Source organism: Acanthopagrus latus, chromosome 22 (assembly GCF_904848185.1).
Source record: "Acanthopagrus latus isolate v.2019 chromosome 22, fAcaLat1.1, whole genome shotgun sequence".
NCBI lineage: Eukaryota > Metazoa > Chordata > Actinopteri > Spariformes > Sparidae > Acanthopagrus > Acanthopagrus latus.
In genome coordinates, this window is record NC_051060.1 from 22,127,650 (window position 1) to 22,144,611 (window position 16,962).

At 42.1% G+C, this 16,962-nt stretch overlaps 1 protein-coding gene across 5 annotated transcripts in view; it reads left to right on the top strand.

Moving 5' to 3' along the window:
- The window catches only part of runx2b (RUNX family transcription factor 2b), a 122,287-nt gene that overhangs the window by 34,888 nt on the left and 70,437 nt on the right, over positions 1-16,962 (top strand). The window contains exon 5 of one of the 5 annotated variants that reach the window (XM_037087471.1): positions 10,158-10,251. The exons of the other annotated variants lie outside the window; for them this stretch is intronic. Coding sequence (XP_036943366.1) covers positions 10,161-10,251 — 91 coding nt within the window. The 5' untranslated portion in view covers positions 10,158-10,160. The remainder of the gene's footprint in view (positions 1-10,157; positions 10,252-16,962) is intronic. 5 annotated transcript variants of the gene reach the window in all.

A 16,962-nucleotide genomic window follows, 5' to 3' on the forward strand; every position in this document is an offset into this window, starting at 1 on the left:
CGTTATGGAGGCCACGTTCCCCATTTGTGTTTGTGTGCTGTGGGGTCAAGAGTGGAGTCATGGAGTCAAACGGTGAATAGCAAAAAAGTAAATCCCACAGCAGGGATCCTTAACAATATCGTTTTAACAAGAACCTTGGGTTGTTTTCTCTCTCCCCCCTTTTTCCTCCCCGTTCCCTTTGCATCTGGCCGTCGCACAAGCACACACACATTTCTCCCTTCTCTTCCCCTTGCTGTGGGTAGCTGCTGCTAGGCTGACTCAGCCCTCTGCACTATTCTTGGGTCCTGACGAACAGTGTTGATGCAGCCTGTCTGATGGCCACACGCCATAAACCAGCCTTTGTTCCTCCTGCCACTTCTGCTGAGCCGTTCGCCCTCGTCTCTCCTCCCAAAACTGCTGCTTGACCGGCCGACCAATTGATGAAGCGTAAGCAAACCACTTTAGATCAACAAAAGGAGTTTATCTTTCAGTAAGTGAGTGGGCCACTGTAGTGAAATGTGATACTATACAACCACTGCAGAGGCTTAACATAAAAATAAAAATGACCGCAATTATCTCAATGTGTTCCCGTGGCCTTTGGGGTCAAGGCGATGTGAGAAGATGCTCCTCAAGTAGAAGCCTTGGGTGCGATGTAAAACATTAGTCACGTTTTAGCCAGGATGCTTGAGGAAAAAGTGCTTTAATCCAGAGGCCGCAAGAGATGTCAGCATCATGAGGGAGAGATCTGAAATGCCCAAGAGGACAGAGGATGGTTTGATTGATGCAATGAGGTTTATTATCAGACAGACAAGCATTTGACAGCTCTCATGACCGCAGTCTTAACAGTCAAACGCTCTTACCCCTCTCACTTTCTCTGTTTCGTTTCTCACAGGGGCCAATTCGCCTCATTCCTCGAATCCAGTCAAATAAATACGGTAATAAACAGAGGGCGAGAGGAACGGTTCGGCAGTTTGCAAACCGCCTGTCTACCCCATCGTCCATTAAGATGTGAGATAAATTCAAAGCATGTCTCGATATTAGCGTGCGGCGGCAGGGCTCAAACTCAAACCATCTGTCTGCGTGTAATCACGCAACTCACGGAGGGAGAGAGGGAAGGGTGAAAGGTATAAGCGTTGTCGCGGAAGGCACACGCTGCTTATTATGGGTGTTGAGAGACACAAGAAAGAGACTGCGGTGTCCCCGAAAATAGCGTAACCGTCATCATATTATCGCATCTGAGAGGAAATTCACGTCGCTGCCGCTCTCAGTAGGACAAAGGGACCTTTAAACATTCTCGTCCCAGCGCAGCGCAGACGCGAAGAGAGATCTAGGGGTTGGGAAGAATGATTGATGGGATGCCTGAGGACAGTGAATAGACTGGATAGATAGAGTGAGAGAGCGGCACAGAAAGATATGCTGACAGAAATTGTTGATCTGACAGCAGAGAGATCAGGAGGTGTGTAACTGGTCTCGCTCTATGACCCACATGTCTGGATGCTGGGAGAGAGAGCACACACACACACACACACACACACACACACAGATCTGGCTACCATCATTCATCAGTCATCTCTGTAAGCAGACGCCGCTTTTTGATAGTTGACATGGCTGCCATCAGCTGGATATGGAAAAAGCAAAAGAGAGCGAGGAGTTTGAAATCTTACGCTCCGTCGAAAGTATAACCGACTTCAGCAGATTGTGTGGAATGTTTGAAAAGGAATGCAATCCTTAAAATAAGAGCCACAGACTACTTTTATCAGTTATATAAGGCTTAACAGATGCCAACCACTAATCTAATGATGAATATCAAGTGCAGACTTTGTCAAAAGCTTTTATATTGAAGGTGTTGTGATTTTAGCAAATCTCTAGATCATTTTACCTCCTGAAATTGAAGGAGCTCGGGTGGCTGGTCATAATAAATTATGTCACATAAATCAATCCGCTGCAAAAAAATGAAAAAAAAAAGGGACCTGTGGAAGAAAATCTCCATTCATGATGGGAAGAATGAAGGCATTGTCTGAGCAGCACTGTACTTCGCTGTACGGCGTTCCGCGTTAAAGAGACAAATCACCCCAGGCCTTCATGAGTGAAGCATAGTGGGAGGCCAAGATGAATACAGTACATTTCCCCTCTCTGTTTCCCTCTCAGCTCAAACATAGCAATTAAAAAGTCCCCATAGAAGCAGAGCTCGAAGGAGCCAGCAGCTCAGTGAGAGACACAGACCACGGCCTCTGCTCTAATTGAAACAGGGCCTAAAGTCTAACGGCAATACCCACATTTATTTATTTTCAGCCATTTAACATGTCTGAGATCTTTGTCTCGGAGAGCTAATTGCTCCTTCCGACAGGAAGACTGTGAGTCAATGGGTAGTTTATGTACAAAGAGATTTTAATCTGATCCCCCTCCTTGTTTTCAGCCTCATGGAATCAGCAGAAAATATGGAAAGTATGAGAGTCTTTTCTCAGTGTTACAACAATACAGGATAATCCCCGACTGTTTTACTAAGGTTGGTAAATATTTAAACTGTTTGCAAGGGTGTAAACTTTTGGTTATTGCTCTCGCAGTAGTGGAGAGTTTGTTTTCTTATTGCTTGCATCTCTCCAGTTCGTTACGTCATGAGATCATTTGTTTGAAAGTTTGATTAGGGGTCTCAGAAAATCCACAAAAATGCACCAAATTGTGTGTCCTCTTTGGCCTGGCACATACTGAATAAGAGCGGGAACAGAAAGCAATGGGTGCAAGGAATGTAATCATGGTGCGTTCAAGGATGTCAGTGCACTGAAAGATCTTTTTAAAACCCCATCCGATGAGTCTCCCAGACCACTCCAGTAAAGTAGAAAATGGGAAATGTTATACTTTCTCTCTCATCGACCACACACTCGCTTGACTCGCTAAGTAACAGAGGAGCAGAGGCCACTTCTTGAGTAACCAGAGCTTTTGATTTCTTTGTGCTCCCCCCCCTTCTGATTTTTTCTCACTGTCTGCATTGCAAGACCCCTTATGTGTATTTAAAGAATGTCTGCACACAATTTTACTTTTTTTTTTTCTCCGCTGCCTACTCTTTGTTTCTGCTCGCTGAATTAGATGAACATCAGGTGAGCGGAGAGGAAGGAACCAAAGACATGGTCACTGGCTCACGTCTGAGCACATCTGCCCGCCAGCTGTGCATATGTTTACACCTGACCCCAGCCAAGTCACCGTCTGGGTCGCTCCCTCACTCTTCCCTTCACGTTACCTCCATACACCCCCCCTCTCCCAAAGGTTTTCCTTCCTACTGTCGAGGAAACCGACTCAAAGGAGCTACTGCATGCAGCAGTGCTGAGCGCCTCACCTCAATCACGCACACACCACCGTGTAGACCCGGGCCGAGATACCGCAGACTCTGAAAATTGGTTAGATTCAAAGGTGATTAAGGTAATCAAAGCAAACTGAGGTTATTGAAAAAAGGGGATTATATAAAATTGTGGCTGAAAGTTAAGCTCAGGAGTCGTGGAAAAACCTATGATGGGATAGAATGGATTTCTGAGAGAAAAAGGCCGATTCATGGTGGTCATATGTGTCATGGCTCACATAGGACTGATACTGCAATTACCGCTTTTTCTGCTTTTTCCTCTCCATAAACACTAACATTGCATCATGTGCTTCTGCTTTAGCGAACAATACAAAAAATATACCATCACATTCACCGAGACATTTCTGTCCTTTCTTTATCCAAATGAAGCTGTTTTGAGAAGACAAGTGTTTACACTCGCACGGACAAGGGGGAAGTCTCGGTTTGACTGATTACTAAACAATGCTAATCGCCATGATAAAAATGGAGCATTAAAATCAGCGTTTGATAAACATCAGCCAGGGAGTCACCAGAAGATAGCCTTTGATACAAAGGGGTTTTTCCCTCATCTTCATCTTTGCTGTTCTGTAGGTGGCCAACCACTGGGCTGAGTTTGGAGTGTAGTGAGACTTTGGTTTAGAGAAAGACTTGGGGTTTCAGCTGTCATTTTGTGGAAACAAACAAATCTCGGAAATCAAAGTCACTGTTTGGAGCGAGTCAAAGTCCCATTCCATCTCCTCTACCGACCATGGGCTGTTTCATTAAAGGAATTTGTTTTGTACTCTAAGTGCTCTTTAGGTTCCTCTGTTTATGTAATAATGCAGCTATTGTCTGCTTTACATCCTCTCTTTTATATTTTTCAAAGAGTTTGTAGCTTACGTTATTGGACAGAAAACTGGACAGAAACCATCAAGAAGATTTTCATCAAATCAAACACTGTTTTTGATGCTATTTATTATATTTTCAGCAATATCCATTTACATTCTGTAATTTCCTTACCATAATGTGGTTTTCATTGTTTGTGGTGTAGTCCACCATTTTCACACTGGGTTTATATTGCTTTTCGAGAATTGAGGGTTGGACGGGGAACGATTCATACATAAGATGCCACATTTAAAATTGTATCAAATTAATCAGACTTCCATCCAAATGTGGCTAACAAAAAAATGTATGTGCCTTTACGGTCTTTTATCTCTGTGCAATTAGTAAGACTTGGTTCGTTAAGTGTCAAAAGCGTCACTTTTGACGCTTAATGAACCAAGTCCTCCTGTCGGGTGCCATTGCATCACTGCAGGAGAAGATTGTGCAACAACATGATGCAGCGCCAATCAAACCTCAAACATTTATAGCATTTATGTTTGTTTCATGCGTTCAACAGAAATCATGTTTTCATCTGTCGCTGTTTTTCATCCCTTCGGTGAAGCAGAATCTATAGCGGATGTTTCAGTCACTTGCTCCAAGTGTGTTTCCATCGCACCTCGTCGCACTTTGCCTTTCTCGATAAACCAACTTTTCGACAAGCGTGAAACCACCTTTTTGTTTCTGCTTTTTCAACCTCAATGACTTTACTGTGATGTTTTCTATGTTTCTACTGGCAAATGAGCATAAAAAACACATGCATAGATATCCTTCTATTGATAACCACCTCAGTGTTTTCTGTTCACTCTGCTAAGGCCAAGTCAGAGCTGTATTAATACTACCACATTCAGCTATTGAAACCTGGGATAGCTTTTGTTGTGAAGCAGTAGATGCTGGCTGATGATGATGATAATGTTTGACATTTTTGATTCGGAGATCATTTTTATTTTTGCAGGAGAGTATTGGAACAACAGGCTAAGATAAAGAGCTGCAGGCTACAGGGTGCACGACTCCAACTTCTCAGTAGGGCACCCGACTGAACTGTGCGCTGCTGTTGCATGTAAAACTACTTACGCTGCGTACAGCATTAAATCAGATTGCTGTTGTAATTATTATCACTGACAGACATTTTTATTAAACCAATATGATTTTGTTTGCTGTACTATAAACAAATAAACCAGTTTCTCTTTTGTTTCATTAGGCAGCTGCTCAATCAGCGTTTGCTATAGTATTAAACCACTGCGCTGTTACCGCGGTTCCACATGGTGTCACCAGATCAGTCGAGACTGATATATTGAGGGATTCGACAAAAGAACGTTTTATTTTGTTCAGTTTTTTTTTTTCTTTTTTCCATAATGACATGATTAACAAAAGTGAAACCATGTGACTGTGTTGGGTACCAGATTTAAAGTTCCTAATTTCTGTCATGTCTTTTAAAATGTTCTGTATGGTCCACCTCAGGTAAAGTCAGTGACTAAAAATAACCTTTTAATTGACTCTCATAAATACACTGTAACAGTACTGGTGTTTCTGTAAAAGGGACTCGTGTAATTTTTTTTTTTTTTTTCGTAAAATCACTTCCATGCAGAGGCCTAAGTCAGGGGCCAGGGGGTAGACGAGAGCCAGTGGGGGCCACATGGATGAGCACGGCCTGGTGAGCCAGACAGTTACGGATCGCTTGCTTTTAATTAGCGGCTTCACATGCAGTCCGTGTGGAGCTGCAAGCCCACCACAAACGCATGGAAGATGTGACAGTTCCCCCTTTGGGAGACACGGCCCGGGGAAAGGCTCCGGCATTACTGCAGCGTCTCGACTCAACACAATGCCCAATGTGCACGCCAGACCCACGGCAATTAGCTTCTAAGGTTCCCCCTCGATCTTTGCCTTCTCTCTTTCTTTTTAATGTCGGAGCTTGGAAAGGCTCAATATAATCAAGTCAAGAAAAGTTTATTCTGTTTAGAATTCCATCTGGTTCCAGGGGGGCTAATTTTAGCGGCACGCAGAGCGGTATGCAGTGAGGCTGCATGTACCATCCTACTTAGAGCGGTGGGGGGGAGAGCTCAGCGCAGACACCCAGGCTCCTAGGCAATAGACTGGCCGACTGGTGTTTCTAAACACTGCTGTAGCCGTTCTCCCATCACTCAGCACACCCTGTGTTCCAACAAAATGTGTCCCTCTGGCACTTACCACAGGATCCAAGACTCTTTCACCCCCCCCCCCTCCAACCCCAATCCCCCTTGCCCCCTTCTCTTTCCTCACCCTTTCTTTTTTCTCCGTATCGGTAACTTTTACTGTGTTTCAGCGGTTGAGTAGCACCTCAGCTGAGGGCCCTGCAGAGAGAATGACTGCGCTCCAAGCTGTGATGCTTTGTGGTGATAGTGCTGATTGGATGTGGCACTTAAAATTACCTCGGTCTGACTGCGCAGTCATTACATACGCCTGCATCATTTACAAGCAGGACGGAACGGCAAAATTCGATTCACAGGGAAAGTATCGTCTTTGTTTCTCTATGTGATGATTGCAGGATTGTGACAAAACATAACGGTCTAATTTCAAGGTTAAAAAGCGAAGTCTCCGGACTCTTAAACTGAGCGTGCACATATGGACTTTCCATTTTACATCATGGCAAACATGTCATGTATTCATGAGCGATCATACCTGTACACGAGTGGAGTTCATGATGGAAGATTTTTATATTTTTCCTTTTTATTTTGGTACAACTCCAACAGTTGCTTGATGTATAGTTGAGTAAAGAAGAATCACACCTGACTGAGCAGCGTTCACAATGTCAGGATCTTGTAGCTTGTGGAAAATTATGTCCTGTGCTACTGTGGATGTGGCTGCCTCATCCTTTCGGCTCGTGTTTGACTGTGCTGAGACGGCGAATAGAGGCAGACTTGTCCTCTGTCAGGCTTGCGTTACACCAGAAGGGAAGCCTTTTCACGCCTAGCTGAAGAAACTTGAGAGAGCTTATATACGAGCTCTGTGGGACCCGCAGAGTCCAGTAGTGATTCAAACCGGTTAAGAATAACACACCCTCACCTACTAAGTACTGTTTGGGCTAATATTTTCTCTTTGCAAAAAAAACCTCTGGTCAGAGCACTGATTTGTTCTCGTCTCTGGACTGTCATTTGTCATTTCACATTGTACGTCAGCATGTTTCCCTGTGTGAAAACCCTGTGAATCCCCACTGACCATAAGTAGATTGTTTATGGTTTCACTAATTTGAATTTAGGGTATTTGATGGACCACATAATCACTGCATTGAGGCATTTTTACCCTCCATAATTAACAGTCTTTTAGTGAAAACATCATGGCTTTTTAACCATGGTATTATTTGTGCCGTGCTAATCAGAGAAATGTTTATTGCTCTCTACATAGAGCTGTGAGGACATAAATATGAGTAATGTGTTCATTTCATTTTTATGGTGGCGGTAGGAGACTTTAGTTTCCTGTAATTAATAAAACTTAATTTGCACAAACAGTGTAAAAGGCTATTTAAAGAAAGAGAAGAGGAATAACAGGGAGAGAATTAGAGAATACAGCACACTATAAATAGTATCTAACCTACAAAAGTCTACTTCTGCAGATAAAAACAGTCATTTATTCTGAATGTCCAGTTGTTCCTACCATTTTTTTTTTCCTTAAGTAACCCCAAGGCGAAGTATGGATCAGTCATCAGAAAATGCCGTTATTAATCTCTGTCTGCAGTCTTAACAAATGACGGCTACAATCATATGGAAACAATCTGGCCCTTGCCCTGGAAGAGACAGAAAACAGAGCCAAATGAAGAACATCCTTTCTCTTAAGACCTGTAATTTGTTTTTATTACCTATTAGGTAAAACACCTCATTTATCAATGTCAGGCTCCTCACAAAATGATAGCTGTCCGCATGTAAATCAGCTAATGCCATGTATGGTTCAGAATTAAGTGGGCTCTTTCTTATGAAATGCTCTACTCTGTGGGCTCAGTGACCCAGCTAAGCCACCCACGACCAGACGTTTTTCTTTCACGGGGCTGTGCTGGAAAACTGAGTGGAGAACACTTAAAAACAGAACTGATTAAGCACAGACCAAACTGTGTTTCTGTACCACACACAGTAGAAGCCAGGGACATGAGTGTGTGTGTGTGTGTGTGTGTGTGTGTGTGTGTGTGTGTGTGTGTGTGTGTGTGTGTGTGTGTGTGTGTGTGTGTGTGTGTGTGTGTGTGTGACTGTCTGCATGCTACAAATCCAGGAATTAACGCAGAATAATGTTAAACACGAAAAGTCTGAAGAATGAAGGAAAGCAACGCAGCGTCTCACTCGTCCTGTTTTTTGCATTTTATTTGACACAGTATTGCACGAAAAGGGATTCAGACAGAAAGAGCTTGAACTAATTCTTCCATTTTTTTTTTTTTTTTCATCAATACAGACTCAGAGTTTATTGCTTATACTCACTCTAAAATAAATTTATAATCTTATAACCGCACAGAGATGCTTTAAGTCAAGCTGGGTGCCTCCTGCTGCTAAGCTACACATTACATATAATCAATAAAACCTTTGATACAGAGTATATTCTGTCAGTCCACTGTAAATAACTTGCAACTTTAGCTCCTACTGACATGTATAAATATTTTCCAGTTCATATACCATTGCTTTAAGTTCAAACATGCCAGTCAAATTGGAGGATTTTGTCATTTTATGTGTGAGTTTTGAGAGCTCTCCTCGTCGTCCACTGTCCAAAAGCGCCTTTACAATTACTTATTCAACGTATTGCACACTATGCCATCATAAGCAACTCGGACCACTACTCTCAGCTAGGCAAAAGCATGATGAATGACAGGTCTCGTCTGCGCTGTGCCAAGTAACACAACTCAAAATACATGATACGGAACCATCCAATACTACTGTAGAGCGTATCTGTCAGTCTGGCAGACCTCTCCACAACAGGGACCACACACTCTTTATTAGAGCCAGTAAAATGTCCCAAAGACGTGGCTTGACTGTGCTTTCTGCCCAGCTAGCATGAACAATAGTAGGATTGTGCAGCTCCTCTCTTTTTCTCTTTGTAGGCCCATTATTTTTTCTAGCATTTGTTATTCTCACTTAAACTACGGGCTGGCTCCACGAGTGGGCCACAGCGTCTCAGAACCGGGCCTGCTCAGGCCAGGAAAAACCCGGCGGAGCCAGACGAATAAAAAGCCAAAGCGCCGACGCCGCGCGGCTCCCAATCTGGTTCCTGTCAGGGGGACATCAAGGGAACACCCGCAACGCAATCTCCAAAACGTCTCCCCTTCCTTTTTTCTCCCTCCCTCCATCTCTCCCCACCCTTCAAGCGATACGTCTTACAGATGACTGAACCATCGCCAAATGCTCCCAAAATGCCTCTCTCTCTCTCTTTTTTTTTTCTCCTCCATCTCTCTTTTTTCCCCCTCTCATGTCTCTGTGTTTGGAGCCAGCCCACATGGATTGGGATCAATTTAGGATGAAATGATAATTACCCTGTCAGTTTCAATTCCGACGTGATGAAGTGAGAAACAGGAAATGTAATAAACATAAATGGAATCTCGAGCGCTTTTGATTGGGGACGGAATCGAATGAGACTCCACAAACTTGGTCGAATTGTCAATTCCGTGCCATCCCTGCTGAGAGACAGTTATGCATTTATGCCTCGCCTCACACCAAAATGCTGGATAAAGCATAATGCTGCACATAATTACCTAATTCCACATTCAACACTGAGACTATATGCCTGTTACTGTTTAGTTTGGAACTTCATGCACAAGAAATGATTCGTGTCACAACTTTCCAGAGGGAAACTCAGGAGCGTTCCCCCTCCTTCAAAACCCTCAGCAGAGGCCGCATATCTCACTATATTTGATCGCCACATCCAGCACCTGAACCAAAGTGAGTTTGTCGTTTTCGAGCATATTTGGCGTTGGGAGATCAGTGATAGTGCGTGGCTAACGGTAGCCAGCTCTAACCCTGTCATGTTGGCTGTTCCACAGCTGATGTATGGAGCTGATTCCTGGCGGGCCGCGCTGCGCTGCCTGGATTTGTTTAACCCGGCAGATCAACCTTCAGACAGGAGCATGTGTGCAGGTAATGGCTGCCAGATGAGGTGAGGCCGGCTCTTAGAGGCCTATTGGATGCTACAGAGGAATAAAGCGCGCGCACACACACACACACACACACACACACACACTTGCATACACAAACAAGCATGTAGCCGCTGGAACTGTTTTGAGAGACAACAACAAAAGTCAATATTTAAAAGCATCACAATCTCCTCCCTTTTAGGTGGTTCATTGAAAGTTTCAGTTTTTGGATGTTCAAATTGTTGATATAACCTGAACCAATCTCAGGCTCCATTTGTGCCGCTGTGATGCCAGCGTGGCCTCAAGCTGAGCTTCGGTGTGCCGATGGTTGCCAGTTAGTATCTGGACGGTTGGCAGTGAGGAGTGAAAGGACACGGACTATAGGCGAGGTTGCCAGGCGGTGTCTGGACATTGGTCTGGAGGAGCGGCCGCCTGACCGACCACAGTCTAGCAGGATGAACAGCCCCCTGTAATGAGGATACACTAGAACTAATAGCTCTTTCCAGCTTGCATATTCATTCACAAAGCAAACAAATAAATGTCAAAGATTAAACACGGCGGGGGCATCTTTGGCATGAGCCGCGGCCACCCAGGAGGCCACAAGGGCTCCGAATGACGAACTTAGCCGACAACCGCTTAAATAAAAATAAACAAAAACAACGCCCTCTTACAGATGCAAATAATTAATTGTGCATATGTTTTAGAGTTAATATTCTCAATGAATGCATCTTCGGCAGGGAAGGTTTTTTTTTTTTTTTTTTAAGTCTGAGCTTTAGATGTTTTAAAATGTGCAATTTTAGTATCTGATTTCATCTCTTTCACACTGTTTTACAGTGTGGCTTTTGGGGGCAGCTAAAAGTAATTCTTTCCCCCAAACGTCATCATGTTCTAAACTGGTCAGTGAGACTGTAAATTAATTTGTTCCCTTCGCTGTACAGACCTTGAACCTGAGCAGTAAATTTCCAAGACTGAGCTCGGAAAGGATGAAGGAGATATATCTTACAAGGAGTCATTAGCAAGTGTGCCTCCTCTGATTGGTCAAATAAATTGAAATAGCTGTTATACAAACCATCTTTTCCCTTCAACGTGGTGATTAAAGATCCTTGAGCAGCGCGACACGGGAAAGACGTACGGCGAGCAGCATGGGAGGCAAGACGTAGAGAAAAACACTAAAACCGTACCACCCTCGCTCATGAGGCTGCGTTTACGAGCTGGCTTCTTGTAATTAAAAAAATCTACCGCGTAGCTGATATTTCACTTGACCTTCTACGTGAGCAGCCGTCGGGCAGGGATCTGCCCAGGGAGCTCCCCACATCTCCTGCAGTCTAATTTATAACGGCAACCCACCAAGCAGCAGCAACAGGAGAACAAACTAGACCCATGGGTTTGATAAAGAAGCCTGGCGATGAAAAGGCCTCGGCTACCAGCAGCCACCCTCCTGCCTGCACGAGAGAGCAGAGGGGGAGGCGAGCCAAACTCTGCACCTGGCCTCTGCAGAGTCCGCCAAGTCTGGTTCCTGTTCCTGTTTCCTGTTATGACGTCTTTTTTTTTTTTTTTTTTTTTTTAAATCATTCATTTTCCCCCCTCCTTTTTTTTCTGGCTGTGTAGTACGAGGCAGGTAAAAGGGGCATTCAAGCATTGAAGCCACCTGGGATAGCAGGTTGAGCAAAGCACCAGGGAGTTGAGCTCTGGAACATGTCTGCAGGCAAATTACTCTGCCTTTACTGATTAGTCCGGCCAGCCTCTCACCTGGCAAACACAATATCACCATATGACAGTGTAACAGAGGCAACACTGTCGGTTAAGATATGTTAAACACAGTCGGTGACATTTCAGGTAGTGTTATTAGTACGATTAGTAGTTTTAGTATTTATAATCATGGATGTCAGGGTCTGCAACATGTTTAACATTTAAAAATGCACATCTGGAAAATCTCTTTATATTCTCTTACATTTAGATTTCCATTTCCATTAATTTTGTGTCTCTTAATATGTTATTTAATTATTATTAGCAACAAGAAATAAAAAGCGAGATTACTTTGAGCTCTATATTTTAAACAACAATAGATACAATATTGGTCTATTCACACAAAATAGATCCACAGTTGTTCCTCGTTGAGAACACAGTTTTTTACTTCAGTTATATGACAGATGTAAACAAGCATGATGTAATGTATTTAATAGCTTCAGAAAACTTTAATATCTTAGACTTAGTCTTTTGTTTTGTAGTATTAAAACTCATAAATTAAAGTGGCAGTGATGACAGATTGAAATATGGTGAGAGGATAACCCCTTTTGTTTTCATTTATATGATAAATTGTGCCTTGTTGCACTCAGTTGTTGGTTCAATTTATGTAATATATTGTTAATTTATTAAATTAAAGACCTTTGTTGCAAATCATTCCCTTTTCTTTTCCTCCCCAGCTCTTTTTGAAAACAGTAGAAAAATCTGACAAACAAGCAGAATTGAATTATTATACAACTCTTTTGCTATTATTACTGGCTGAAGAAAGTGAACTACAGTGAGCACATTTACTGACGTGCAGTATGTCCGTGTGATTTTGCGACACCAGCACTTCATTTGAGTTTGTCCATTTTATGGTACTTAATACTCGACATCTTTTCAGAGGGAATCATTGTGGTTTTTACTGTCGTTACTATCTTCTTTTTTACATCAAGTCTCTACATACAGAACATGATTGTTTTATGAAATATACTTACATTTAATTACTCAGTCATGTTTAAAACAGTTAAAATTAACTCCACACAACTAAAACATTAAAGTGTTGATTAAATGTTATGCAACAGCAATAATAATCCAAAACCAAAAGGAATTGAATAATTTAATTTCATACTTTAATAACATTTTATTCCATTCGACAACCCTCACTTGACTTAAGTACTAAATATAGTTTTTACATTATATTTATCATTAAAATACTTGATGAGTGCAGCATTTTTACTTGTATTTAAGTATTTTTTTTGTAGCGGGGTGTTGCTACATTTACATAAAATAAATGATCTGAAAACTGTTTTCCACTTCTGACCAATCCAATAATTCATGTTCATCATTGTTTACTCATACATCCATTTTTTTGTATGCTGTGACTAACGCCCCGTGGTTGAACACTGGGTGGCACTGTGCAGGCTGATGCTGAGATTTTGACAGCAGCAGACCAACAGAGCTTGGAAATGGAGAGTGCAGCAGCCAATCTATCTGGTGGTCCACTCTCTCACCATCCTCCTGCATCAGCACAACGCTGGCCCAGAGCTGGGCAATATTTAGCCGTAAGAAAATATGAAACCCCGTTTCTATGACTGTACACAAAAATCTGGAACAAAAACATTTTGGAAGAAATGCCCCCCCAGAAAACGTACTCACATTTCAGCAGCAGTGTACATAATAATTAGTCTGACCGCTCTTTTCCTCCTCTTTCTTCCTCTCGTCCTTATCCTCCTCCTCGCCCGCGACGTCCATAGGACAGAAATAGACGCACAGATTCCCATGCAGCTTGTGTTTTTACTTGGGATGTACTTTAACTACATTTTCTCTATGTGCTAGGTTTATAATTCTTATCAACTAACAATATACTCCACATCATTTAAATGTGAGCAGTGCATCTTTTCGTAGGGCGTGTGTGAATGACTACTTCTAAACAGCAGCCTGTGTGTGTGTGTGTGTGTCATAGTATCGGGTATTAGAAAGGCTGCTTATTATTGAATGGAGTCTCTGTGAGGTTTCCGAGGCAGGAGGACATCTATTAGGAGGTTAGCAAAACACTATCAGCTAATACGACCTGTAATTACACCAGCAGTGAGGAAACGCAGCGAGCTAACACCAGTATGGAAACAATCTGACAATGCAAACACTGCAACTAAGCCACCGCGCGTGTGTACGTACATTTGTAAGCGTGTATACGGGTGAGTGAGTGCACGCATGTGTGTGTGTGTGTGGATGAGGGCCTCCTCGTGCAGATTGTGGGTGTGCGAACTGTCAAATTGGAGTAGGTGGGTGGGAGTGGAGGGAGCACATCTGGAGGGAATTTATTGTATAATTCAGTCTATTATTGCTGCGGTCGGTGCTTAAGGAGCACGCACACAATTACCGTCCACTCTGCAAGGCTACAAGTGGCCTCTGGCCTAAACTAATAAACTGTGGAGGAGGGTGGAGAGAGGAGAATTCATTTGAGGTTATCATCATCACACTCCTCTCTGCTACCTCTCACACTGACACTTCCCAGAGTTTTCAATAAATCAATAAGGAACACCTACTGTTCAGGCGCAGATTATGGTCAAATTAGATCTGAATCTGATTTAAAAGTTTGACTCAGACACACATTGCTGGAACAGCACATGCTAGACAAAGTTTGTCCAAGTGTGTTGTTTGCAAGTCCAGAAAAATATACATGCATGTTAACTTTAAAAAATACTCAATTTCTGTCATTATAGGTGATTTTATGTTTTTACTGTTAATCTTAATGCAAGACATGTAAAACCTTTATATTTAGAATATGAACCACTGCAGTAAAAGTACTGTACAGAAGTATCAAAAGTTCAGTAGTTCATTTTTTCCTATATTAGATCAATCAATTGTTAAGACTGGTGAATGAGAAGTCACATTTTACCGGCCAGGCTGATGTACTGGTTGGCTGATTTTAACGGCCAATAGTGGTAAACCGTTTTTTAATAATTTATAATATTTAATTTCCCAGTGACATTTACAGTTTCAGTGCAGTGAGGTCATTTTGGACGATTTGGTTTATTGTTATACTGTAAAATATTCGTCCTCCATTACGTACGTGTCTTTGCGCGTGTTTGGTAACCACATTTGATGGATCATTGAAAAAGAAATGTGTTTTTATGTATATATTCTTTGTATAAAAGAATATGGGTTGATATATCTATATTTGACATTTTCCTTCCTTCTAACATTGCTATTGGAATCGTCTCTAAAAGTCCAGAATTGTCCGGGATCTACATATTACTGTTGAAGCATCAATGCAATACATGTTTATGAGCTTGTCACATTATTATATTGTGTTTGTTGTAGCATATAATCTAGTTGTGTTGCAGAAAGAAAAAGTGTCAAAGTACAAGTACCTCAAAATTGAGCTCGAATTGATGTACTTACCAATATAAAGACTATGATTATAATAATGTCTGTAATATGTACTGTTCTATCAGATTACTTATCTTGTACAGCCATCAGTAACTGACATGAAAGCATCAGATCTTCACATTTGAAAGGCTGCAATGTTTGTTTTTGCTTGTTTATCCATAATCAAAATCATCGTGTGTAATTTTTTCTATTTGTCGACAAATCAGTCATTTCAATCTTGAATCCCCCCTTTCCCCCAGGGACAAATAAAGTTTTGTGAATTGAATTATGTGACCAATCGTTTCAGCTCCAGTAATGTAATCACACGAACTAGCGTTCCATGTTCGCCATTTCTCTTCATGTCATTATCCGAATGCATTTTGCAGCTCCGATGTTTCATGTGAAACACCCCTCACAGTGCATTAAGTAGGTGTACGAGCAAGGGAACTCTATTGGTTTATGAGGTGATGTCTTTTCATATACATTAGTTGGTATCATAAAATGGTCCGAAATAAAAACCCACCTCGTCTTTTCCATTTCAGCAGCCTCTAGGAATAGACTGGTGAGGCGTCAAGGATAAAGACTTTACCAGGGGAAAAATCTGCTCAGGCCAGGCGGTATCTGGCTCAGGCAGCCCTGAATGACCCACAGTGTATTTGTGTGTGTGCGTGTGTGTGTGTGTGTGTGTGTGTGTGTGTTTGATTTAGGAGCTCCTAACAGGGCTGGCGAGTAGCTCGTAACCCAGAACAATAAAGCGCTTCCCCTCCAAGCTTCCCGGCGGTGACCTCCACTAAAAGTTGAAGGTTCAACGAGCTACACGTGTCAGGGTTTGACCTTTCCCCTCAAGCGTCTCTCGCTCTCTTGCTCTTTTCACCGCCTCTCCACTCGCTATCTCTGTTCTCCTCCTGCTTTCTCTCCAACTATTAACCCTCCCTACGCACATCTCACCTCTCTCCCTCCCCATACCACTTAATGATGCGCTGTCTTCCTGTCTACAAAAAGTTTGGACTTGGATTTCATTACTGATTCATGTACTTTCCATCTCAAATGCCTTTTTTTTTTTTTCACTGTAATCAAAAATGTATTCAGCTTAGATTTTGGCCAGGCAGACGTCCAGCGCTGCATTCTACAGCCTGACAAAATTGCTGCTTGCATTGCTTCAGAAGAATTGCAAACACAAAACACTTAGACACACACGTCATAGGTTGTGCACAATGTTTTGTTGCTCTCAAACTTAGTTTGCAGGAACTCCCTGACCCACCATGTGTGATTGATGATTATTAGATATACCTGACAAAGTTCTGCAGGTTAGAAGTTCAGTAATGGATACAAGCAATAGTTTGACATATTGGGAAGTATACTTATATGTTTTCTCCTCCAGAGCTATGACAAGATATATGTATATATCGGTCTCATGTATGCGGTTTAAATATAAAGCTATAGCCAGCAGCAGCTTAGCTTAGCTTAGCATAACAAGTGAAAACAGATACAGCTTACCTGACTCTGTCCAGTAGATCACCAATCAACACATTCATTTACACACACTTTTTAAAAACATCATTTATAAATGGTAAATTTATAAGTTAATTAAACTTATTTCACTGTTACCAAACAAGGA